General features: G+C 45.2%; 4 protein-coding genes across 4 annotated transcripts; 2 read left to right on the top strand and 2 right to left on the bottom strand.

The window, feature by feature from the left end:
- Positions 860–4,940, top strand: LOC8083327 (elongation factor G-2, chloroplastic). Its single transcript, XM_002448193.2, has 4 exons — positions 860–1,247; positions 2,360–3,768; positions 3,928–4,440; positions 4,547–4,940. Exons 1-4 carry the CDS (start codon positions 1,010–1,012, stop codon positions 4,712–4,714), a joined length of 2,328 nt encoding a protein of 775 aa, XP_002448238.1. The 5' UTR covers positions 860–1,009; the 3' UTR covers positions 4,715–4,940.
- Positions 5,654–9,204, bottom strand: LOC8058346 (hsp70-Hsp90 organizing protein). Its single transcript, XM_002446816.2, has 7 exons — positions 8,158–9,204; positions 7,085–7,373; positions 6,864–6,949; positions 6,341–6,564; positions 6,185–6,251; positions 6,012–6,071; positions 5,654–5,923 (listed from the first exon to the last, which is right to left on the bottom strand). The coding sequence occupies exons 1-7, from the start codon at positions 9,058–9,060 to the stop codon at positions 5,810–5,812; spliced, it is 1,743 nt and encodes a 580-aa protein (XP_002446861.1). The 5' UTR covers positions 9,061–9,204; the 3' UTR covers positions 5,654–5,809.
- Positions 11,440–16,664, top strand: LOC8083326 (vacuolar-processing enzyme beta-isozyme 1). The gene is made up of 9 exons (XM_002448192.2): positions 11,440–12,009; positions 12,607–12,771; positions 12,927–13,083; positions 13,167–13,252; positions 13,328–13,527; positions 14,462–14,510; positions 14,617–14,823; positions 15,832–16,038; positions 16,166–16,664. The coding sequence occupies exons 1-9, from the start codon at positions 11,782–11,784 to the stop codon at positions 16,346–16,348; spliced, it is 1,482 nt and encodes a 493-aa protein (XP_002448237.1). The 5' UTR covers positions 11,440–11,781; the 3' UTR covers positions 16,349–16,664.
- On the bottom strand, positions 16,598–19,542 carry LOC8083325 (cysteine-rich repeat secretory protein 15). Its single transcript, XM_002446815.2, has 3 exons — positions 18,187–19,542; positions 16,888–16,989; positions 16,598–16,794 (listed from the first exon to the last, which is right to left on the bottom strand). Exons 1-3 carry the CDS (start codon positions 18,947–18,949, stop codon positions 16,790–16,792), a joined length of 870 nt encoding a protein of 289 aa, XP_002446860.1. The 5' UTR covers positions 18,950–19,542; the 3' UTR covers positions 16,598–16,789.

Here is a 24,987-nt window from a genome sequence, read left to right as displayed (position 1 = left end):
AATATGGCTTATAATGATGCTGATGCTGCAATGTTATGAGAGAAAAACATTGCTAAAAAGGTATTACTGAAGTAGCAGGATTTGCGAGCACAAGAAAAAGCCGAGTGCGTGGCACGGTACGAGACCATAAAAAAAGTTCATGCACGGGAGAGAACTGAACTCACAAGTCACAAGTCAGAGACAGCGCGCGCGAGCACAAGAACAAAACAAGATGAAAGCAGAGTATCTGGTTGCTGGCAGTAAGAATTGGCAGCCGTTCTGCCAAGAAAAATGCGTGCAAAACTTGGTAAAATTCGCGGATTTTGCTGCGGATGCGAGCGGGGGCAGGGCGCAGGCCCTCAAGTTGGCGGCGTAGGATGCTTTCGTGTGGTGGCCGCCGAGCTGTGAGCACAAGAACGTCCAAAATTTGGATGACTGCACCGGGGCCCTGGCCGCCAAGGGGCGGGCATGCACGGCCACTCGTGGTCGGAACTCGGAAGTGTGGAGACGTGGCCGTTTCGCCGGCACCATTTTTCATCCTACCTACTACAGTTGCGAAGTTGCCATGATTCGATTTTATATGACCATTTTTTTAGCCACCAAACTACACTGCTTCAGCACCAGGCTCATAAGTCAAAATCCGTATAATAAATCCCATAATTTGCCTCTGACAGATGGTGAAATACACCGGCTTCAATTTTTCTTCTTACTATTACCATGCAAAATGCAAAATACTGAAATGAAATGAAATTATGAGAGAAAAGTGCTCTGATTAGACAAGCGAAAAACTGAAAAAAGCGGCAATCCATAACGTGAGACGGGGAGGCGTCGTCCCCTCCTCGCAGCCGCGCGCGGCTCACATTATCCTCAGGCATCACCGGCGTCATTGGCCGCTCGCTCGCGCGCATAAAACCCACAGGCCCCCGCTCGCGACAGCCTCGCGGCGCAGGCGAGCAGGCGAGGGGAGAGACGAGAGAGCTCGCGGCAAAGCCACACCAAGAGCGAAAAAGAGCCAGAGAGACAGTTCTCCATGGCCGCCGAGGTGCCCGTGCGAGCCCCCGCCGCCGCGGCGCGGTCCGCGCGCAGCCGGCCGGCCGCCGCCGCCGCCGTCGTCTCCGCCTCGTCCGCCTCGCGCCTCCTCCTCGGCTACCGCCCCTTCCACGCGCCGCGCTTCGCCGCTGGGCGCGCCGCGGTGGCAGGCCCCGTGGCCGGACTCCGCCCGCGCTCGCGCAGGCCGCGCCTCTCGGTCGTCGCCATGGCTGGCAGCGGTGAGCCAGCACTGTAATCCTTTTTGTGAAGTTTCCGTTCTCTTATTGGGCGCGGCGTTTCTGTAGTGCACCGGTGCGTGAGTGGTCTAAGTGTTTGTCAAAATGGCCAAGAGCGTACCTCCGTACAGCTGCGGTGGATTGTAGTATACGGGAGCGAAATTATGGTTGGTCGTTAGTGATTGTGCTGCGTCGTGCTTACCCAAAGGGACCGGTTTGCTTGTTCACGTGCTTGTCTCTGCAGTGCCTATAATGCTTGTTTATCGTCTGTGCTCTACCGGGCAAATTATTGTAAGTTGTTTCTTGAAAAAAGATGGTGGAATTATGCTCAGAATCGAAGTTAAAGCAATGATGAACTTCATAGCTTGCTGATGGACTTTGTTTCTGTAGATGGGCAAATTTGATTATGCTCAGAATTCAAGTAGAACTAGAACCACTCAAAAGTCTTTCTAAACTTCAATATCTATTTATCTATTAAAGAGCCATGCCATTAATATTCTCTTTATATGTCTCTCGTGTCTCCAATCGACGGACTCCAATAGCATATCATAGTTTCCTTGTGTGAAAAAAAAAATCCATAAGAGAACTACCATATATGCCTCTCCATTAGTGGAGGGCGAGAAGGGTGGTTTTGGGGAGCGGAAAAGATGTACAGTGGTGTAGAGAGTCCTTTGGAGTCTGAATTTTTGTCCCCTGAATTTTGTGATAAAGAACCATGAAGAGAGTCACTTGTAGATAGTTTAAAGAGGCCCAGTAATGGAGATTCTGCAAATATTTAGGAAAAACAGGTTCCATGCCTCCAAGGCCTTGTAAATGATTGTACCTCTTCATGAGTTTGCTTCATGCGAATTTTCAGCAAGTATGAAATGTGGAGGGCAGAGGGTGTCAATGTCCCGTGCTTTTTATGCCACTTGGTACTATAGATTTGGTTGTGTGCAACTTAAAATATTGGCATGTGTCATATCAATACTAAACCAAATGAACTCTGAAAATTACATGTCACTTGCTTTTTTAATTACATTTTCTTATTGCTAAATCCACCATTCTTGTTGGGAATAATATAACATTTTGTTGGTTTAATGAGTTAGATATTAACTTGCTTTTTTTGTATCCAGACCGTCAAGTGCCTTTACATGATTACCGCAACATTGGTATTATGGCCCATATAGATGCAGGAAAGACAACAACTACTGAGCGCATTCTGTATTACACTGGAAGGAACTACAAGATTGGTGAGGTTCATGAGGGAACAGCTACAATGGACTGGATGGAACAAGAACAAGAGAGAGGAATAACCATTACATCTGCAGCAACGACTGCCTTCTGGAACAAACACAGAATCAACATTATAGATACTCCTGGTCACGTCGACTTCACTCTTGAGGTTGAACGTGCTCTCAGGGTGTTGGACGGTGCTATATGTCTCTTTGACAGTGTTGCTGGGGTAGAACCACAATCTGAAACCGTGTGGCGCCAGGCAGATAAATATGGGGTTCCAAGAATATGTTTCGTGAACAAAATGGATCGCCTTGGAGCTAATTTCTTTAGAACTAGAGACATGATAGTTGCAAACTTGGGTGCCAAACCATTGGTGATTCAGTTGCCGATTGGTTCGGAGGACAATTTCCAAGGAGTTATTGATCTAGTCAGAATGAAAGCTATTGTATGGACAGGGGAGGAGCTGGGTGCAAAATTTGAATACAAAGACATACCTGATGATCTCCAAGAGCTGGCTCAAGATTATCGTGTTCAGATGCTGGAAACTATTATTGAATTGGATGATGAAGTTATGGAGAATTATCTTGAAGGAACTGAACCAGATGAGGAAACTGTTAAGAAATTAATCAGAAAGGGAACAATCTCTGCCAGCTTTGTTCCAGTTTTATGTGGTTCAGCATTCAAAAACAAAGGTGTCCAACCATTGCTTGATGCTGTTGTTGATTACTTGCCATCTCCACTTGATCTACCTTCAATGAAGGGTACTGACCCAGAAGACCCTGAAATAATATTTGAAAGGCAACCAAGTGATGATGAACCATTTTCTGGGTTAGCTTTCAAGATCATGACTGATCCATTTGTGGGGTCATTGACATTTGTTCGCATATACTCCGGGAAGCTGGTAGCTGGTTCATATGTTCTCAATGCAAATAAAGATAAGAAAGAAAGAATTGGAAGACTCCTTGAGATGCACGCAAACAGTAAGGAAGATATACCAGTTGCTGTGACAGGTGACATAGTAGCGCTTGCTGGTCTGAAAGACACAATTACTGGTGAAACACTCTGTGACCCAGACAAGCCTGTAGTGCTTGAACGTATGGAATTTCCTGATCCTGTCATTAAGGTTGCTATTGAACCCAAGACCAAAGCTGATGCCGACAAAATGGCTAATGGGTTAATTAAGCTTGCTCAAGAAGACCCGTCATTCCACTTCTCTAGAGACGAGGAAACTAACCAGACTGTTATTGAAGGAATGGGAGAACTGCATCTTGATATCATTGTAGACAGACTAAAGAGGGAGTTCAAGGTTAGTATTATGACTATCTGCATTTATGCAGTGCATGCCGTCGTATGTTTCGTTAATTCTATTCTATATAGAAATTTATTATTTGGTCGTTAGCTGTTGTTAACTCAGAGTTTTGTACCTGTCACATTACCTTTACTTTTATGCAAACGATCTGTGCAGGTTGAAGCAAACGTTGGAGCTCCACAAGTCAACTACCGCGAAAGTATTTCCAAAGTTGCAGAAATACAATATGTCCACAAAAAGCAATCTGGTGGATCTGGGCAGTTTGCAGACATTATTGTGCGTTTTGAACCTTTGGAAGCTGGAAGTGGGTATGAGTTCAAGAGTGAAATCAAGGGAGGGGCAGTGCCCAAAGAATATGTACCAGGAGTGATGAAAGGATTGGAAGAAAGCTTACCCAATGGTGTCCTCGCTGGTTACCCAGTTGTGGACTTCCGGGCTGTGCTGGTTGATGGCTCATATCATGATGTCGATTCAAGTGTCTTAGCATTCCAAATTGCAGCCAGAGGAGCCTTCCGTGAGGGAATGAGGAAAGCTGGTCCAAGGCTTCTCGAGCCTATAATGAGAGTTGAAGTGATAACTCCTGAAGAGCATCTGGGTGATGTTATTGGTGATTTGAACTCTAGGAGAGGACAAGTTAACAGCTTCGGGGATAAGCCTGGTGGACTCAAGGTATGAAATAATACATCCTCCCCTTTTGTAGACTAGTTTATCAGTCTACTATTTGCAACATGAGCTCAAACATTTTGCTTACAATGCTATTGGTCACAATCCACAGGTGGTTGATGCTTTTGTGCCACTTGCTGAGATGTTCCAATACGTCAGCACCCTCCGGGGCATGACTAAGGGGCGAGCATCCTACACGATGCAGCTCGCCAAGTTTGACGTCGTCCCACAGCACATCCAGAACCAGCTCTCCACCAAAACGGAGGAAGCTACTGCTTAATTTTCATTTCCCGTAGATAAATCCATACTGCAACAGCAGGGCAGGTTGATAGGAAGGGCATCAAGTGTATGTAGCTTTGTAGTGTATTTAACCCCGTGAGGGGGCATTATTTGCCATTGATTTTGGACCTGATAATGGCCTTGTCGAGGTTTTGCGATGAGAGGACAGTGAAAATATATGTTTTTGGTTCCTTGCTCCTGTTGAGAAGCTGAGAAGTTGCACCGTTCTCCCTCTTGTTCTATTACGATATGTAAAAAGTAACGTAGAGATTACTGGGATAGCATTTCCAATGCTATGACCTTTCTACAGAAATGGCGCCCCCTTCTCGACTCGGAGCAGTAGGTGAAGCGGTGCCATGATTTCGTCCCCCCTGATGAGCAATGTTTCGGATACTGAAGAATTCTGATTTTGCCTAGACTTGTAATAGGCTGTTGTCCCCTCTTGTGATGTTCTTTTGTGAGCTGGTATGCCCAGTCTTCTTCTTCTTCTTTGATACGGTATCCCCAGCCTTACTTTGTGAACATTTAATTGCTTTCAATATAAGCAGAGGAATCTCGTTTCAAAAAAAGAAAGTACTGAGCTAGCACGATGCCATTATGATCACCTGGGAATTACTGCAAGAAGCCAAGATGTAACAATTTTGGGCTTCAGGAACTCGATTGGCGCCTGTTACCTATTTTACCCAAAGCATAAAAGCAATTATCAGATCATCGCCAATCTGAACTTTACACGATGGAGACCTGCCACTCCACTGGCAAGGCCCGACGTATCGAACTATCGAAGGAGCCGAACCGATGTGGTGTTGTTGGCGAAACAGCTGGTGCTGATCCGACGAACCCGGGTGGTGAACCACTGCAGCTTTTCATAATCTAGAAACTGCTCGAGTGCGAGGAGACTGAATACTCTTCCTCTTCACACGGCAATTCAGGGGGGGAAAAGGGCACGAATTCATCTTGTAAACCATATGGATAATTAACAGCCATGACCACACAAACCGATTCAGTTTCCAAAATGCGAAACAATGATGATCAGGTTCATAGCATTTCCAGCACAGATCCCAGTTCTGAACCCGGACATTCCAGCCACTGTCTACTTCTACTTCATCTGAACTATCCCTGCGCTGACGAGCTTCTGGATCTTTTGCATCACTCCGGGGTTCTTGAGGTGCGCCTGGGCAGCCCGAGGGTTCTCCTGCAAATCAGTCAAAACCTGCACGGCAAGGTCGGCATCATCAGATCTTCATCAGCCTCACCTACCTTAAGTGCACATAAAATCAAATGCAGACGTTTGTCATTACCTGCCGCATGATCGGATCAGTAAGGATGTTCTGGATTTCAGGGTCCTGCATGGCTTTGTTCTACATAACAAAGGGGCTGTTAGCCAGTTTGTTCTTGGTTTATTGCATTAATAGTGGATGGAACGACTGACAACTACTCTATCCATAACGAAGATTTTCTAGAGACCGTTTACCTGTCTCTCTTTCAGTTCCTCCTCGCTGAGTTCGCCCCTGCTCGCCTTGTTGATCTGTTCAACACACCTGAAAAGAAATATATAAGAGCAACGATTAGGATTGCTGCTTAGCACACACTAACATCCGTGTATGATCTCTTCCACCAGCAGCATTACCTCCTTACACCATCAAGTAACTCCTGGTTTTTCGGGTCATGCTTTAAGCCAGCTTGATAAGTTTCCAGCGCTTTGTCATATTCTTTCATGAAAAATTGGATAGCACCTTTCCTTGTGTATCCCTTGGAGAATGTGGAATCTAGCTCAATGCACTTCTCAGCATCTTTCAAACCTTCAGGAAGCGCCCCCAGCTTGGTGTAACAGGCAGCCCTATTGCTGTATACCTGAAAACATCCATGAAGGTTAACTTAGAAAAACGTCCACACATCAATCACATGACTACCTGGAAGCCAAAAGGCAAACCTAAAGTTCGTCTAAAAAAAAGGCAAACCTATAGTTTTCAAATTGGAACTAGCAGAAGTCAAAGAACCAGTTGTAGATTCATTCAAATGCTATATTCAAGTTTTCCAGTGTTGTACCAATTTATATTCTAAAATAATTTTACCCAGTAGATTAAAGGATGCACAATGACTCTATGCAGACTACAGTTTATGCAAGTGAGGAAGGATGTCCAACAAATTACCCTTGGGTCTTTGGGGTTTCTCCTGAGAGCTTCAGTGTAATGCTTCACTGCTTCTGGATATTTCTGCTGCTTAAAGAACTCATTACCTGCACAGAAATAACAAATGGTTTTCAACACCACATGCAATTCTTAACAAGAAACAAACTGCAGACAACAGAACTCGCTGCATGAATAAGGATCAAGTGATATAAGTGATAGCAGACAGAAGTCATGTGGCATACCTTTTTCTCTCTCCTCGTCAGCAATTCTTGGGTCATAGTACTCTTGTTGCTCCAGCTCCTTCTTTGCTCGTTCTGCATCATTTAGTTTTTTCAGGGTATCTGGGTTCCGATGCTCAGTTAACGCCTTCTGGAAAGTCTCAATGGCAGCATCATAGTCTTGTGATGATTTAGCAAGTTTGGCAAGAGCAGTTCCTTTTCTGGTGAGTGCCCTCGAGATCATCTTGAAATCAGCATGTAGTTCCCTTCCTCTCTCAACAGCCTTATCACAGTCCTTAATGCATTCATCATACTGGAATTCAAAGGAAAAATATTATTAGTTTCGAAGGACACCTGAATCCTACTTGTACAACGCCAGATAATGCTTAATAGGAATGGGAAAACCACTGCCAAGATATTATTGTAGGACATGCCCTAATTATATATGTTGTTTTGTTCTAGCTACAAACACTTCTGCAGTCCTCAGATTAGTAGATTACCATCTAGCAGAGACAATTTCTACCCTTTTTCTATTCTTCAGCTCCTTTTCTGTGAGCTACCCAACAAAGTTCCATTAAACCTTTTGGATTGCCTAAGCATAAGCCAACAATAGGAGTGAATTTATTCACGACTCGAAGTAAAAAGAATACAAGGAATCACTTCAACAATAATGTTGTTCTGGCTTGAGCCTACTCATCAAGCTCCAGTTGTCCCTATCAGAAATTTCAGGACTAGGGAACTCCCAAGTGGCATGTATCAGAATTTCATGACTGTGGAACACTAAATTATTTTGCATTTTTGCTCACTATCACGATCACCAACTCCTACCACAAAACTTCCTTTAACAATGCAACTCGCGTTCCTGACCAATTAAAGTGGGTCTAGAATATCATTTGCCTCAATTACTCCAAGGAGAGACCAATACTTAGCCAATTTCATATCTAAAAGCTGCTTGCAGTATGTGGTAAAAAGGTCTCCATCGGTAGCTGATCAATACACAAAATTCAGACATCCCACATTTTACGTTTTTTTTCCCTTTAACTACAATCTACATGTAAAATAACTTCGATTTAGAACTAGGACGTAGGAGGCCTTACCTTTCCCATCTCAAGATAAACAGCAGCACGATTGGTGATGTAGGAGATGTCCTCATCATCGAGCTCCATGGCCTTTGTGTAGTGCTGGATCGCGGTATCAAAATCCTTCCTTTTGTAAGCGGCGTTGCCGGCTTCCTTCTCCTTCTGCGCCGACGCTTTCCTCTCCTTCCGTTCCTTCTCCTCCTCTGTTACCTCCATAGGCTCGGGCTCCGGCCCCGGCTCCGGCTCCAGTTCCCTTGCCTGCGCCTCTGGCTGCTGCTTTGGTGGCGGCGGGTTCGATTGCGCTGCGGCCGGCTCAGGCGCCCCATTGCTCTGGTTCTGGAGCTTGATGCCCAGCATGAGGGTGAGCACCTGAACCATTCGTTGGTCAGAAAGGTAGCTGTTCAGGCTGCTGGGGTTCCGCTGCACCTCCCGCAGCATCTGAACGAAGTCCGGCTGGTCGAGGTAGCCACGCGTGGTGGGATCCGCGGCGACCTTGGTCCATAGCTCAGGGCCCTGGAACATCTTGCCGACGGCGTCCGCCCCGGAGCCCACCGGACGTCTCGGCGCCGACGCGGCCTGGCGCGCCTGGGCGAGGCCGGACTTGAGCGCCTCATTGGACGGCTCGAGCGCGAGCCCTTTCTCGTACGCCTCGACGGCCTTGGGCGCGTCGCCGAGGCCCAGGTGCGCGGCGCCGAGGCGGGAGTAGCCCTTGGCCCAGTCCGGCTTCAGCGCCACGGTCCGCTCGGCGTCGCCTAGCGCCTCCGCGTAGCGCCCGAGCGACGCGTACGCCGCCGAGCGGTTGGAGTAGAGGACGTGGTTGTCGGGCGCGAGCACGATGGCGTCGCTGAAGTGCTGGACAGCCTCCTCGAAGCGGCCGGCCGCGAACGCCGCGTTGCCCTTCGCCTTCGCCTCGTCCGCCATCGCGGCGGCGGCGGGTGCTGATTGGCGTGCGATCGGGAAGGTGGATCGATCGGGATCGTCGGATTCGAATCGGCTGGCGGTGTTCGTTCCGGACCATTTGGCGAATCGTCGAGGGAGGGGCAAGTATAAAGAGGAGAGAGAGAGAGAGGGAGCAAGTTCTAGTTCCGTCCGGTCTCCACGATTCTGGAAGGTTCCGACTTCCGATAGGAGAAAACGAGAAGTCGCCAGACGCCCAGAATCGAAAGGTCATCGTGTGAAAATGTCAGAAATTTCGCCCCAATCCTACAGAAATTTGACAAGAATCGATTAAATTCATAGAAAAAGTAGAAACAAACGGAGTATTTAGTTTGTGGGATAAAATAATCTTTAGATTTTTATTTGGTTTATAAAATAAAATATGTTAATCTATCTTTTTTAAAAAAAAAGATAAAATATATTAATTTATCGCTGTCTTATTCTCACAAACTAATTACTACTAGCACTACTAGTACGAGTAGTACACTTAGATTTTTTACCCTAACCTCACTTGACCTTTGGTGGAGTTGACACACGCATCCCTCACGCACATCACTTGCACACAAAACAAACCTATAACTACACTTAGACCCTGTTTGGTTCACCTTGCTAAATTTTAGCTAGCTAAATTTTAGTCACTTTAGTAGCTAAAGTTCCAAACACATTGACTAAAAGGAGCTAAAACAGTTTAGTTTCATTAGTCACTCAAGAGTAGCTACAATAATTTTAGCTAGCTAAAATTTAGCAATGGGAACCAAACAGGCCTTTAGTAGATTTGAAGACTGCGTCTTTAGAGTGATCACCAGGATCATCTATGGCACTGTAGACGATGAGCGTATCGTATTCTCTTTGTGCTTTAGGGCACTCACAATGCAGACTCTATCATAGAGTCTAAAGTTATTTATTACCTCGAACAATGTGGATTTGGAGTCTAAATAAGACTTGGAGTCTTATTTTTTCTACCTCTTTTTTCAATAAATATGCTGCCACATCAGCAAAATACCATAAATAATATGTAATTAAGTGTCTTGGACTCTGTGATAGAGTCTTGCATTGTGAGTGTCCTTACGCACCTGAGAAACTGGAATTATTTGGGGACATACCTGTGTAATTCCAAGAATCGAATTCGCGCAGGCTGTACGCACCTGGCTCCGCTAGCCATCCGAGCACACGCTCGGTTCTCAAAGGATGTTATTATAGGTGTGCTCGGTGCGTAGCTAAGATCATAGCTACAGTGATTTCGCCGTAGGCCGTACGCAAATTGGATGTCTAGGCAGAGAATCAAATGGCTAGAAACTCAGGTTCGTAGGAATGATAAGGATCTCATAATAAAAGTGAAGAAAATGGCAACCATTGGTAATGCAAATATGCAATGCATGGCGAAAAATTTCACAAAAACCAAATACGGAACTACATGTATACCTTCATGTAAGAGTCAAAGGAGCAACACGCGGGTGAATAATACTCTACCAGCTAAATTACAATTTTGACATGTAGTTCATGATTATATACATGTCCTAAGACTCCTAGCGTCATGAGTATAATAATGACATGATGTAGATTTTCTGATTCTTTGCTCCTCTTTCAATTAGAGGACAATTGTTTTTTTTCCTTTTGAAGATTGAATTTCTATAGAAAATTTTGTATTATATTTTATAAACAAAGGATGAGTTCTACGGCATCGTTCGAGATTTCTGTGGAATGTGCTATGCAACGGGACTTTTGAAGGAAAATATGCATAAAGTCCAACCTCATGTCTTCTTACCATCCAAACGCCTCATTCGTTATTCTCCCATTCTGTTTTCGATTGAATTTTAATTTTTAATCGGATAGGCACGCCAATCATACGTTTTTTTTTAATTCCTGATAGGCGTCAATTTTGATTTCTGAGTCGCAAATCCTACTTTGAAATCTCTTCGCCATCAATTTTGAGTTCTTGAGTGGCACATGCTACTTGAATCGCAACCGCGCTCGATCTCATTTCAGACCGCGTGAAGCAATCACGTTATCCCTCCTCCTTGGTCCTTGCTCGCCGGCAACGTCTAACACCCTTTTTGGCACAAGCAGCACAAACGCATGCCCCGCCCCCGGTTTGCTCGAGAAGAGACGGAAACGTTCCACGATTTCCTGCAGCGATTCCAGACTCTGATGATCAGAAACAGTCGGTTTCTTTGCGTCTCCCCCCTCTGGCCCTCTCCCTTTCCCTTTCGTGGCGATAGACCAAAAAAAAAAAAGGCTAAGCAGATCACGCGGGTCACTGTCAACTCTTCGCTTTATCAGCTCAAGAAATCCCTTCGAAATCAGTCAGTTGACGACGACCCGACGCGCGCATTTTCTTACGCCGAAGCATCGGAATCTTATCCGGTGCTCACTCACGCGACGGAGTCGTGTTTCCAGCGTCCAGCCTTCCGGGCGCCTCTGCTGCCTGCAACGGTGCAGCCTGCGCGCGTTGTGATTGTGAAGCCGTGAACGGCAGCTCGGGCTCGGCGCAGCCGCGCAGGGCCCCTGCCGCGCCGGCATCGCGCCGCGGCCGCGGTGCGGGGCATGCTGCCTGCGTTGCTGGCTTGCTGCGGCACGCCACGTCACATCGGGTTGTTTTTAAGAGGCGCCCTCCGGACCTAGACTCGCCGTCACCGCTCACCACACTCTCGCACCTACTACCCGCCTGCTCTCTCTCTGTCTGACGCGCCGCCCTCGCGATCGGTGATGGCAGCTGCGGCGTGGCTGTGTGGACTCCTGTGGCTCCTGGCCCACGCCGCCGCTGTGGCGTCGGCGGCGGATGGGGCGGATGGTGGGTGGGAGCCGCTGATACGGATGCCGACGGGGAAGGGGGGTGACGCTGCTGCTCGGGCGGTTGAGGAGGATGATGAAGTGGGGACGAGGTGGGCCGTGCTCGTCGCCGGCTCCTCCGGATACGGGAACTACCGGCACCAGGTGAGCCGAGCGGGGACTTAATTCGAAGCATGGGATGGATTTCCCCTCCTGCGCATGCCTGTTAGCTTGATAGTGTTGCGACTTTGCGATTGATTCGAAGCTTTTCGAGTTTTGGTGCTTCGAATTTGTGGGGATTTGAAGCTGATCTGCGCTTCCGGTCGCTATCTGGAGTTTGGAATTGTCTGTGTACAGTAGACACGGTTTGCCCCGTGAGATTTTTAGGTATGAAGGACCGGGCTGTCCGATCCTTAGCTGCTTTGCTTCGTTAGAAAGGTCCATACATGATTTGGCTCAGCTGTTTGGGGCGGTTGCTATCTAGGTGGATAATTTTAGGTGCGAGACATGCTTCATTGGTGGCAGGAATTTTGTTTGACTGAATATCTGCTAGGAATGTCAGGAATGTGGGGGGCTATTTGAGGTTTATTATATTACGCCTGGATTCTAATGAATGAACGTGCCACAGAGAAAAAAAAATGCTATGTCGTGCTTCCTTCTGTGCAACTATATTTGTTTATTTTGTGTTTTCTACAAAATTTGTTGTATGAAATCGTTATGACTGCTTACTTACGGCATAATGGTACACTTGATGCTTGACAGGCCGATGTGTGCCATGCGTACCAGATACTGCGGAAGGGAGGAGTGAAGGAGGAGAACATTGTGGTGTTCATGTATGATGACATTGCCCATAACATTCTGAACCCGAGGCCTGGGGTTATCATTAACCATCCAAAAGGCGAAAATGTTTATAATGGTGTTCCAAAGGTAAATACTTGGTGTTTCTTCACTTCAATCTCAGTTTTGCACAAGTGCATGAGTAGTCTACCGTCAAAATCAAAATATGATTGTGCTTTGTGATCACATATGGATTGGCAGCTCCATGTTTTGCACCAAGTTGATCAAGTTTGCATTCATTGCAGGATTACACAGGTGATCAGGTCACTACCGAAAACTTCTTTGCTGTCCTCTTGGGCAATAAAAGTGCTATCACAGGAGGGAGTAAGAAGGTGATAGACAGCAAACCTAATGACCACATCTTCATCTATTACTCAGATCATGGGGGTCCTGGAGTTCTTGGTGCGTACTTTAGACTTACTGTGTAAGGGATGTTGTTCAGTTGATTTTCTGTATGGTACTTACTTAACTAAGCAAAATTTTAGGTATGCCGAACTTGCCATATCTGTATGCTGGCGACTTCATCAAGGTTTTGAAAAAGAAGCATGCTTGCAATAGCTACTCAAAAATGGTATATATCCTTCATTTTCTTTTCTACTCCAGAAAAGTCCATTCTGGAATTGATACACTTTACATTGAATGTCAGGTTATATATGTTGAAGCATGTGAGAGTGGCAGTATCTTCGAGGGATTAATGCCTGAAGATCTGAATATTTATGTCACAACAGCCTCAAATCCAGTTGAAAATAGTTGGGGAACATACTGCCCTGGGATGGAACCATCACCCCCTCCTGAGTACATTACCTGTTTAGGTGATTTGTACAGTGTTTCTTGGATGGAAGATAGGTAAGACCATAAAACTCATTTGAGATCCACTGCTGTGCAACATTATATTATGTTAGATCAAAAAAAAATCTAGCTTTTCTACACTCGTGGAAGGTATATCTTATGGAGCCTGCATATTTGATATGTTGTTTTGCCACTTTTAGTTATATGTGTGATACAATTCAAGTTATACTAGGTGTTTTTATGCTTGGACTATTGTGTTATGGCCCATGATCAAATTGCCTTTTTTCATGATTGGTCCATTTGTTTTATCTTGGATTCTTGGTTCATTCTACGCAGCTAAACTTTGCGTCAACTCTGTTATTTGGAACCTATTCATGAATTCTTTTCTAAACTTGTTACTTGTACATACATGTTATTGACATGTCTTCATATCACATTAAAGAAATGCTACTCCCTCCGATGTTCTAGTTTTGTCCAACCTCCAACTTTATAAAAAAAATATACTAACATCTACAGTACCAAGTAAATGCACTATCACGACATATTTCCTGATGGATTTCATGAAACTCATTTGATGTTGTACATATTTGTGTATTTTCTATAAACTTGGTTAGAGTTAGAGAATTTGACTTAGGACAAAACTACAGCATTTTTAATTTTGGAACACAGGTAGTACGTACGAAGGTATTGCGGTTGTTATTTAGTACAATATATTAATCCACTTTGCTAGTATTTAAGGTATTGACAGATCAGTCTTGAGTCCTAAGTGGTAATAGCAAATACATGTAAAAAACAGTAGATAATTGAAAAGGTTGTGGAAGTATTGGTTGTCGAACAACCAGAGGACTGTTAACAAGTAAATGCATAGTGCTTTTATGCTTTACTTTTCTTTCAGTCAATATGACCTGAATATACAAGCTTGGTAGTAAGTACTTATGACTGTTATACGTACTAAGCCTGCTCTTTTGAACTATCTGGCTCTAATTGGCAGTCAAACCCACAATCTAAAGAAGGAAACCATCAAGGATCAGTATGAAGTGGTGAGTCTCAAGCACATCCTCCACGTTTAATAGCAGTTATTAGTCACCTGCTTTGTTAGGAAGTGAAAAGGAGAACTAAAAAAAAAACAAATAATTTGTTGGGCAGGTGAAAACAAGAACCTCAAACTCGAATAAGTACAAAGAGGGTTCTCATGTTATGGAGTATGGTGATAAGACCTTCAAGGATGAGAAGCTTTTCCTTTATCAAGGTTTTGATCCTGCTAATGCCAACATCGCAAACATGCTGCTTTGGCCAGGCCCAAAGGGTGCAGTCAATCAAAGAGATGCTGATCTTCTCTTCATGTGGAAGAGGGTAAATCCGAGCTATTCTTTCATTCTCCCCCATAATAGTTTTAACTGTTCCTCTAAAAGAAGAACTGCAATGATATAGACTGACAGATTGAAAAAAAAGATGGACGCTATTCTGAGTAATATTCATGGAATATATCATGCCAAATAGGACTATTGGTTGTTTCTTGTTTTCTGTTCTTGTCCTCTACTTTGCTGAATTCAAACATGATGCATTGTTGCGCTAGGTAAAAACATGCAGAAGCCATTTCACTGATGAAATCTCTGTAAATGGCTACTTATTTGTCTTGAAAAGTATGCTACTTGCTACATTGCTTGATATATATGGCATACTTACATTGTGTTGTTACAGTAAGATATTTTATTTCTTGTTTTTATAACCATCCTTATGCTTATTTGTATGGTTTAGCTGGTAGAGTTGTTTATTTCTGTTTACTTGGTTATCTTCCAGAAATTCTTCACACAAAAGATCAGGCTCTCTTTTTTATTATGTGTGTTGTTGGTAATGATACAATGAGTATGCTTTAGTTTTTTATGACCACTTTATTTCTTTTGTTGGAACATGCAAATTTAAGTCCTTAAAAGTGCTCATTTGAAAAACAAGCCTAGGGGCTAACATCTGGCACATTTTATACCTATGTTTTAGAGAAATTTAGATAATAATTGACAACAGTTCAAGGAAGGGATTTTGCTTGTTCCATCACTGGCAAAAAGCTGTTGTGCTTTTTCCTCCAAGTTCACACTATCACCATTAAAAGTTGAAACTATGTGGCTTGTTTGGTATGGCTTAGCTAGTCTTGTAGACAGGAGGAAGAACTAGCTTTCTAATATAAATGTGGTCTTGGTGAGAGGCTGTTGCGATTGCACCACGCTTGAAAGGGTTAGGGCTGGTACATTCGCCTCAATGTCAAGCTCACTCCTCTAATACCAAAGCTGAAGTTTTGCCAATCACTTGTGGTAGCCACCAGCCTCCTATTTTTTTTGTTTCCTAATGTTCAATTCTTTCTTTCAGTATGAGCAGTTAAATGGGGAGTCTGTAGAGAAGCTGAGGGCTCTCATAGAGATTAAAGAAACTGTTCAACATAGGAAGCATCTTGACAGCAGTATCGATTTCATTGGGAGGCTTCTCTTCGGATTTGAGAAAGGGCCTTCAATGCTTGAGGCTGTTAGAGCCTCGGGTCTACCATTAGTCGATGATTGGGATTGCTTGAAGAGGATGGTGAGTATACTGATTTTTCTTATTCGAATCTGACATAAGCCGTGCACATGAAGTTCCTTGCTATTGCACATTCGCATTCAGTCTCAGTGTCGTGCTGAACTTATTTCATCGTGATGTCTTTTGCTAGGTGCGCATTTTCGAATCCCAGTGTGGTTCACTCACTCAGTATGGCATGAAGTACATGCGAGCATTTGCAAACATTTGCAACAGCGGTATATCTGAGATGAAAATGAGGGAGTCCAGCATCAGCGCTTGCAGCAGCTACAACTCCGCGAGGTGGAGCCCGATGGCTCAGGGACACAGCGCTTGATGCTAAGATCAATAGCAGAACCCCCGAGGTCTGCTGCCCCCTCCCCCTGTGTGCGAGCTCGTATCATCTGGGGACCGTGTGCACCCATGATTACTTGTATATATCATCATGTACTTATGTTCGTAGTACCTATGTAAAGTAATGCCAAGTCTGATCTTCATCCAACTACCGAAATGATTAAGATCAGATGTGAATGGTGTTGCGATGGATGATCGCAAGGTAGGCCATTTATCAGTGGACCAAAAATGATGACCCAAATCAAGGTAGTGCTCCTCTGATAGCCCATATCTATTGCTAACAAAATGAGATTACATTACATGTGCTTTACGAAGCATTTTGCAGGCCATATGCTAGTAGACCAATCTCCTTTCCGAGCCCTTCCCTATGTTCTCATGCCGTACGCGTCTGAGAGTGGAAGCCCGTTTCGTTCCAGTGGCCAAGCTAGCCTGCATTGGGACACCAGTTGCATGAGGTTAGTTAAGGCAAGGGCTCGATCCCTTGTGCATGATTGCACGACGCTTAGCAGGTCTGGGGCTGACATGTTTTCCTGAGGAACGAGATGAACACCACGAAGAGCGCCAGTCCTGCCAAGATGCCGACGATTATGGCCACTGTCCTCCCGACATCATCCTGCGAATAATCTGTGACCACAACCACAAGAGGACATCAGAATCAGATCATCGGATGCAGGATTAGAATAGCATATGCAAAGTTGGCGCACTTGCCCGAGTGCTCCTTTTGTTTTATCGGGAATATATTCATCGGCACAGGAGGTGGTTTGGCCGCCGCCGCCGCCGTCAAGCCCCAATCCCACAATGCGCGTGCCTATCGCGGCCGCGCAGTCCTAAATAAACCTGATAGATATGCTTGGTGATAGGCATTTTTTGTTTATTAGTGGAGCTACCGGTGGATGAGGACAATCCTTTGGGTCAGTATATACGACAATAGATAGAGAAATCGACGGCTAGCTTACTGCTGAAAAGTGCTTTGTATCTGCAGGTGACGATGCAGGGACATGCAGGAAATACGAATCTAGCATACTCAAATTAACTTTTTTTTAATTAAAATGTAAGGTCAATCTTAATAAAGTTTTATTAAAGTTTTATGGACATTAAATATACTGATATGACATTATATTAATGAAAATAGAGATGATAAGAGTTTTATACGAATAGAGAGAGTTTCAGTACGTCGAAAAACTGGATCACGAAGCTCCACTAAGGATGATGCAGCTCCTTACATTACTGTCACTTCAAAGCATCTACTACCTGATTACAATGGGTCCAGTTGTAAATGTGCGTCGCATGCGGTCCACTAGAAACTCCGGGATGATTGGCATACCAAACCCCATAATATTGGACCGGATTGTGCTGGAGCCGCTACTGATTTGACTGATCAGTTGGCGCGCGCGGCGCGGTTGTCAATTTTCATGTAACAGGCACGATTGATCGAAAATTAAGCCGTTGGGAGTGAGCTTTCGTGTGGAATTATTACTCGCCTAGTCGCCTTGTGTGCGAGGGCCTCGGACATTCTCGTCCGCTCGCCATCCATTGGTATGACCATAGGGAGGAAAAGGGTGACAGAGGACATATTCTGCCTCATCTCTTTGTTACAAACTTTGGGAAGTTTACCTATCGGCTATCGCCTACTGGAATCAATTCCTACTGCAACTCGAGTTGGGCACTCGCAAATTGCGATCCGTAGTACCTCGCACTAGGCAGCACTGGCAGTCTAGCACTGCAGCATCAGTATTTTCGCCGTGCCGAAGGCTCAAACGCAAGGGCAAAAACCGCGTACAATTTGCGTTGGAAAATACAGTAGTAGTAGTTTGTACGTACCATGTGTCGGGCGGAAGTAGTAGCCGCTGGCCCAGTACCTGACGTAGCACTGGGCCAGGTACACGTCGGCGGCCAGCGCGGTGCCGCAGGTGCCCTTGAGCTGGCCGACCGCCTGCGCCAGGCACGCCGTGCAGTCGGCGGCCGCGAGGTCGCCCAGGCACTGCGCCACGCCCTGCACGCTGCCGGCGGTGCTCACCTTGTACCCGCTGGCGTTGGCGCCCTGCACCTGCACCTGCTGCAGGTCCCCGAGCACGGCGTCGCGGTTGCTGAGGAACCCGCCGTCGCTGCTGCTGCTGGTGCTGCACTTGCGGTACACCATGGCGGCGTCGGGCGTGCCCAGGAAGTTGGTGCTGTCGTACCGCACGTAGCACCCTTCCAGCTGCAGCGACGCCGCGTACGCCGCCGCGCACACCTGGCTCAGCTGCGCCAGCGCGTCCCGCACGCACGCCGCGCAGTCGGCGCCGCCGCCCAGGTCGCCGCGGCACTGGTACAGCCCGTACGCGGCCGTGCCCGCCGTGCCGTTGTTGGCGCCCGCCGTGAAGCTGCTGTACCCGGCGTGGGGCGCCGCGCTGGCCATGGAGGCGAGGAGCGAGTCCAGGTTGCCCTCGAAGGCGGTGCCCGGCTGGTACTTGGACGGCGAGCAGCCGGCGTAGATGAACGTGCCCGTGGCCGCCTCGACGACGCCCGCCGCGACTAGCCCGATGATGACGATGGTGGCGGCGAGAACAACCTCAGCGACGACGCGGGAGCGGCGAAGGTGCATGGCTGATGATGAGACGGCGGAACTGCGCGCCTTCTTGCTTGCGGTGCGTCGCTGGCTTCGATGGCTGGACCCTGGGGCTGCTTGGGAGCAGAGCAGGGGCGATCGCCCGATGCCTTTTCCGAGTCCTTGTCCGTCTAGTCTAGGCAGTGAGGAAGAAAGGTGGTGGAGGGGAGATTATACAGAATAAATGCGCGCTTTCGTTGCGCTTGGGCCGGGGAAGCCGGAGGACTTGTGGTGCGCGCGCGGCCTCTCTAGAAATTTTATACGTCGGTCGAGTCCACACGATGATTCCTGCTTGAACGGTTGGACGGACCTCGTCTGGCCGGTGACTCTGGTCTGGCTCCGGTCCGTCCATGAGCAAAGGGATCGTAGTCAGGCGAGAGCGAGACTACGCGAGGAGTAGGTACAGGGGAACGGCTGTCGGTTCTCGCTCCTTCTGTCTCCCCAGCTGGCGATAAGAGTGCAGCATGGGCAATTGCGTAGTGGCGCGACTCCGACTGTTGTCGCGGACCGGTGACGCCTTGACATGGTAGCACTGTAAGCACAAGTACATGGAAGGCAGATGGTTTCAGCAGCTGCTGTTCATGCTGATTTATTACGATAAAAAAGTATTTTTTTTTTCTTCAAAAAAAAAGTATGACTAGTTTCCCTCGTTGAGTGCGCACCATCGGAATGTCCTCATCGGTTTATGGTGATCGCGACTTGCTTTCGCGTGATTCGAGGATTTTTGTGTGTCCGTGTATCGTGACCGATTCTGGATCGGCGACCCGGGGAGAGGATTAGTAGGCCCGTCGATCCTTGTTCGTCCGGGTGTGGTCGCTTCCATGACACATAACAGTGGCACGTATAACGTCAATGCAGGGTTACTTCAGCAGCAAGCCGGCACCGATCCCCGCCCCGGCTGTTGGAATCCACCGATCCAGTGTGCTTGCTATAGTGTGCTCCGTAGATTTCAAAGCTCTGATGGATGCACAACATGGTTTCCTTCCATTGCAGGATGACACGAGGGCGGGTTCTACTGCATTCCTCGTCGAGATAAAAAAAAAAAAAAAGACGAGCACGAAAAACAGCTCGGCGGACTCGAGACCGGACAGGAATCGGCCGGCGACGACGGACGTGCAGAAAACGACCGGACTCACCCTCCGCCTTTTCAGCGCACCCCTGTGTTCCCTTCCCGTCTTCCCGAACGTTCCGAGGACCGGATGGCTGGGCTCCACCAGCGGACGCCCAACACTGGGACCGTCCTGCCGCTATGCCGCGTCGTCGTCCATCGCGTCGATTCCATGGCTCATGCGGAGCACCGTAGTAGTAGCCGGTAGCCCGGACACCGGACAGGGCACAGGAGCAACAGGCCAACAGTCTGATCTTACCCCGCCGGTTGTAAAAAATCATCATAAACTACTGGATCGTGTCAAAACTAGCATGAGCCAATTCTAAACAGGCATGGATCCAATTTAAACGTCAACAGTTCATGTTTGCAAAATGTTTTCACCTGAACTACTATTAAAAGGTTGATGTATATAAAAATAGAAAATAAAAGTTCTCACGAAGCATCCTACTCTGTAAGACGCAACTTAAGTTGCTGAACTTATATATTTTTTTATATAGAAAATAATGATTATGTGTTTGAAAAAATGTTGTACCTTGTTTTAAAAAAATATTGATAAAGGCAGCCTAAAAGACACAACCGTAAATTGCTAAACCGTAGCCTTTGGCGTCAGGTATGAAAGAATCATTTCACGTGCAGTTTAACACCATTAGCCTATCAAACTAACGAAAAGGCCAAAAAACCAAAGCAAATTCGTTTTAGGGCTAAATAAACAAGTTCGAGAAAAAAAAAGAGTCAACATACAGGGCAAGCAAATGATTTCCTCTATAAAATATGGTGGTAAAAAAAAAGTAAAGTCTATCACGGGTCCTTAAACTTGTTCGGGTGTGTCATCTCGGTTTCTAAACTTGCAAAACGATCGTTTAGATACCTAAACTTATTCGGCTGTGTCATCTTGGTCTAACTTGGAAATCTCCTATATATGTTCTCAAACTTGTTTAGTTGTATCATCTCGGTCTGTAAACTTGTTTTTGAGTCTCATCTGGATCAAAACAAGACGAATCTAAAAACTTTATATCGAAAAATAACTCATAACTTTTTCATATGAACTTAAATAAAAATAAACTTTATATCAAAATTATAGTTAGCAACGTGATCTATAACTTTGTAGTTGAAATGTTTTTAAATTAAAATTGTTTAGGATCCCATTTTTTTTGTAAATTTATAGATTTTGAAATTGAAAATCGAAAATTAAATTTTGTGATACTAAACGATTTGAAATAAAGACTTCTCAACTACAAAGTTGTAGATTGCATTGAGGGATACATCTTTGATATAAAGTTAGTCTTCATCCGAGTTTATATAAAAAAGTTATGAATTATTTTTTGGTATAAAGTTTTTATATCACTTTGTTTTGACCTATATGAGACAAAAAAACAAGTTTAGAGACCGGGATGACACAAGTGAATAAATTTGAGAACCTAAACGGGTGATTTGCAAGTTTAAAAACCGGGATGACACAATTAAACAAGTTTAGGGACGGAATGATATAGACAAACAAGTTCGAGGATCTGAATTATCGATTTATGAGTTTAAAGACCGAAGTAACATGAGGTATAAGTTTAGGGATCGGTGGTGAACTTACTCTAAAAAAACATCCAGAGTGTTTTCACCCCTAAAACACACAGGGTACTTCTGTACACAGCTTCGGGCTTTGGGTGAAACGAAGATCATGGATACGCCATCTTGGCCAAGACTTCTGTCTGGGCCTTAGAGCTCTTCGGCTTCATTCCTCTTTTGCACACACGATTTGTGGACTTGTCATGAAATCGTTCTGTTGACGCGGCCCAGCGGCCAGTGCATTTCCCGAAGTAAGGCCCAAAATCTGTGGCCCTGAAACTGCCGTGCTAGTTGGCTGGCCCAGGTCCTCATTTAGCCTTGCTTCTGGAGTTCCGAACGAAAGCACGCATCTGCACTTCTGCAGCAAGCTGTTTCGAAGTGCTTTAGAATAGAAAATTTTGGCGGAGACCTTGGCGATGCGAAAAGTTTTTGAATTTCGCTAGTGTAGTACTTTTGCTTGTTTGTAGCAAATATTGTTCAATTATAAACTAACTAGGACTGAAAGTGTACAATTAGTTTTTATTTTCGTCTATATTTAATACTCCATGCATGCGTCTAAATATTCGATGTGACGGAAAATCTGAAAAATTTTACAATTTTTTTTGAAAACTAGGACTGGAAGGCTGCAGGCTAAATCTTCACACTCTTTCAAATGCATTGAGTTCAGATTATCTCACAGTCCGGTGTATTTGTAACTGGCTCGAAGCCTCGAACTCGATCGTCTGAACGTCACATCAGACTCAACCCTGCAACTACCAACTAGTACGGAGTATGCTGTTTAGATTGGGAACGAAAATTTTTTGGGTGTCACATTAGATGTGTCGGAAGAATGTCGGGAGAGGTTTTTAGAAACTAATAAAAAACAAATTACATAGCTCGTCAGGAAACTGCAAGACAAATTTATTAAGCATAATTAATTTGTCGTTAGCATATGTGGGGTTACTGTAGCACTTAAGGCTAATCATGGAGTAACTAGGCTTAAAAAATTCGTCTCGCGATTCTTAACTAAACTGTGTAATTAGTTTATTTGTTTATCTACATTTAATGTTACATGCATGTGTCCAAAGATTCAATGGGATGGATGAAAAAAATTTGGGTAGGGAACTAAACAGGGCCTTAGTTTCCGGGCGAAAAAAATTCACGACACTGTAGTACTTTTGTTTGTTTGTGATATTTATTATGTAACTATAGACTAACTAGACTCAAAAGATTTGTCTCGTCAATTTCGACCAAACTGTGCAATTAGTTTTTATTTTCGTCTATATTTAATACTTCATGCATGCGTCTAAAGATTCGATATGATGACGAATCTTGAAAAATTTTAGGTTTTTGAGTGGAAGTAAACGAGGCCTGAATATACTGTCATCCCGCATCCGGGTCTATGTATGACCTTGCTTAGTTTTGAAAACCTTTTAGTTTCAGATATTGTAGAATTTTCATTTTTATTTGATAATTATTGTCTAATTATAAACTAACTAGGTTTAAAAAAATCATCTCATAATTTATAGGTAAACTATACAGTTAGTTTTTGTTTTCGTCTATATTTAATACTCCATATATATGTCCCAAGATTCAATATAACGGGGAATCTTGAAAAGTTTTTGGCTTTTGGGTGGACTACGAGATTCCATGCATGCTTCATTTCATTCTGACATTTAGGCCGTGAAGGAAAAATTTCGCGACATTGTACCACTTTTCGTTTGTTTATGTTAATTAATGTCCAACCACTAACTAGACTCAAAAGATTCGTCTCGTACATTTGGACCAAACTGTGCAATTAGTTTTTATTTTCATCTATATTTAATATTCCATGCATGCGTTTAAAGATTCGATGTGATGAGGAATCTTGAAAAAAATTGGGTTTTGGATGGAAGTTACGACACATTCATGAAACATTAAATATAGATTAAAAAGATAACTAATTGCGTAGTTTATCTGTAATTTATGAGACGAATCTTTTAATTTTAATTAATATATGATTGGACAATAATTGTTAAATAAAAACGAAAATACTAGCCTTGTTTAGTTCGCAAAAAATTTTGTTTTTGACTCCGTTTTTATTTGACAAACATTGTCCAATCACGGAGTAACTAGGCTCAAAAGATTCATCTCACAAATTACAGGTAAACTGTGCAGTTAGTTTTTATTTTTATCTATATTTAATGCTTCATGCATGCGACCAAAGATTCGATGTGACGGGGAATCTTGAAAATTTTTACGAACTAAACAAGGCCTAACAAAATCCAAAAATTTTTAAGAACTGAACCAAGCCTAAACAAGGCCTACCGGAGCAAGCTTTGCATTGTTACCACGTGAAAACGTATGGAGTGTTTTTGACTCGGTCGGCAACCAAGACGAAACAAGCACAAGTACGGACACCGCGTCGTCCTGTTGTTGTCGTCGTCGTCCTACACGTAGGTCTTGTTTAGTTAAAAAATTTTACGATTTCTCATCACATCAAATTTTGCGAGATATACATGAAGCACTAATAGATTCAAAAAAATAATTACCGACTGAACAAGGCCATAACCAAACCTTAACCCAGTCCAGATACAGATATACCATATATATCATCCAGCGCAACCAATCCGCGCATAGCATAGGCCGTAACGAAACTCTCCATTTCTGACATCGGAGCTTCTTCGTCTGCTCACTTCAGGGGCAAGCCCCTCGTGTTTCCCCAACCGTGCCGCGCTCTTCTGGTTCTGGCTTACAGTAAAGAACACAACGTAGGTGGAATTTGAAAGGGACGCGATGGAGTGGAGCCGTACGTCCTGCAAAGACGACGCAACGTACATATCTTCCCTTTTTTCCCGAAAGATGGACGGCAGATTTTCTAGTTCGGCTTTCTTGATCGCCTGACATAATGCATAGCAGATTAGCAGGATATCGTTTTTTTTTCTGAAGACCCGGTGGTCCGGCCCGGCGGAGCGCCAATCCTGGGCCCCAGGCGGCGGAAGGAACGAACGAACGAGGCCGGCCGGGGAACAAGCTCGAAAAGGGACGTGATGGACGCCACGCCAGTGCACCACGCGCGCCGCGCGAAACGGCGATCACAACTTTTTTTGGCAAAGCCAATCCGGGGAGATGTCGCGCGCGGCTCTATCGTCTTTTCTCTCTCTCTCTCTCTCTCTCTCCGGCGGGCGGCTGCGCTGCGCTGCGCTTGCGTAGCGTGGTGGTGCGCGACCCGCATGATTGCGTCCGTGCAGCACCCACGCCGGGACGGTGAGCGCGCGGCGCGTGCCTTGCCTGCGAGGGAGAGCGCCAGGGCCGGGGACAGGACAGGTCTCTCGTCCTGCTCCTGCGCCTGCGCGAGCCATCGTTTGCCCCGTGAACGGACAGCGGCCTCCTTGTACGATCCCATGATTGT

The sequence above is a fragment of the Sorghum bicolor genome, chromosome 6 (assembly GCF_000003195.3).
Source record: "Sorghum bicolor cultivar BTx623 chromosome 6, Sorghum_bicolor_NCBIv3, whole genome shotgun sequence".
Taxonomy (NCBI): domain Eukaryota; kingdom Viridiplantae; phylum Streptophyta; class Magnoliopsida; order Poales; family Poaceae; genus Sorghum; species Sorghum bicolor.
Note: the sequence above shows the minus strand (reverse complement) of the source record. Positions and strands in the feature narration are given on the sequence as shown.

What these genes read in the sequence shown, in the direction of transcription:
- LOC8083326 (XM_002448192.2), top strand. Translation starts at nt 11,782, where the DNA reads ATGGCAGCTGCGGCGTGGCTGTGTGGACTCCTGTGGCTCCTGGCCCAC. An exon ending in GCAATAGCTACTCAAAAATG is followed by an intron (nt 13,253 to 13,327) that starts GTATATATCCTT and finishes ATTGAATGTCAG; the next exon opens with GTTATATATGTTGAAGCATG. An exon ending in GTTTCTTGGATGGAAGATAG is followed by an intron (nt 13,528 to 14,461) that starts GTAAGACCATAA and finishes TCTAATTGGCAG; the next exon opens with TCAAACCCACAATCTAAAGA.
- LOC8058346 (XM_002446816.2), bottom strand. Translation starts at nt 9,060, where the DNA reads ATGGCGGACGAGGCGAAGGCGAAGGGCAACGCGGCGTTCGCGGCCGGC. An exon ending in GAAACCCCAAAGACCCAAGG is followed by an intron (nt 6,565 to 6,863) that starts GTAATTTGTTGG and finishes GGATGTTTTCAG; the next exon opens with GTATACAGCAATAGGGCTGC. An exon ending in AGGAACTGAAAGAGAGACAG is followed by an intron (nt 6,072 to 6,184) that starts GTAAACGGTCTC and finishes TTTGTTATGTAG; the next exon opens with AACAAAGCCATGCAGGACCC.
- LOC8083327 (XM_002448193.2), top strand. Translation starts at nt 1,010, where the DNA reads ATGGCCGCCGAGGTGCCCGTGCGAGCCCCCGCCGCCGCGGCGCGGTCC. An exon ending in CGTCGCCATGGCTGGCAGCG is followed by an intron (nt 1,248 to 2,359) that starts GTGAGCCAGCAC and finishes TTTTGTATCCAG; the next exon opens with ACCGTCAAGTGCCTTTACAT. An exon ending in ATAAGCCTGGTGGACTCAAG is followed by an intron (nt 4,441 to 4,546) that starts GTATGAAATAAT and finishes CACAATCCACAG; the next exon opens with GTGGTTGATGCTTTTGTGCC.
- LOC8083325 (XM_002446815.2), bottom strand. Translation starts at nt 18,949, where the DNA reads ATGCACCTTCGCCGCTCCCGCGTCGTCGCTGAGGTTGTTCTCGCCGCC. An exon ending in CTACTTCCGCCCGACACATG is followed by an intron (nt 16,990 to 18,186) that starts GTACGTACAAAC and finishes TTGTGGTCACAG; the next exon opens with ATTATTCGCAGGATGATGTC.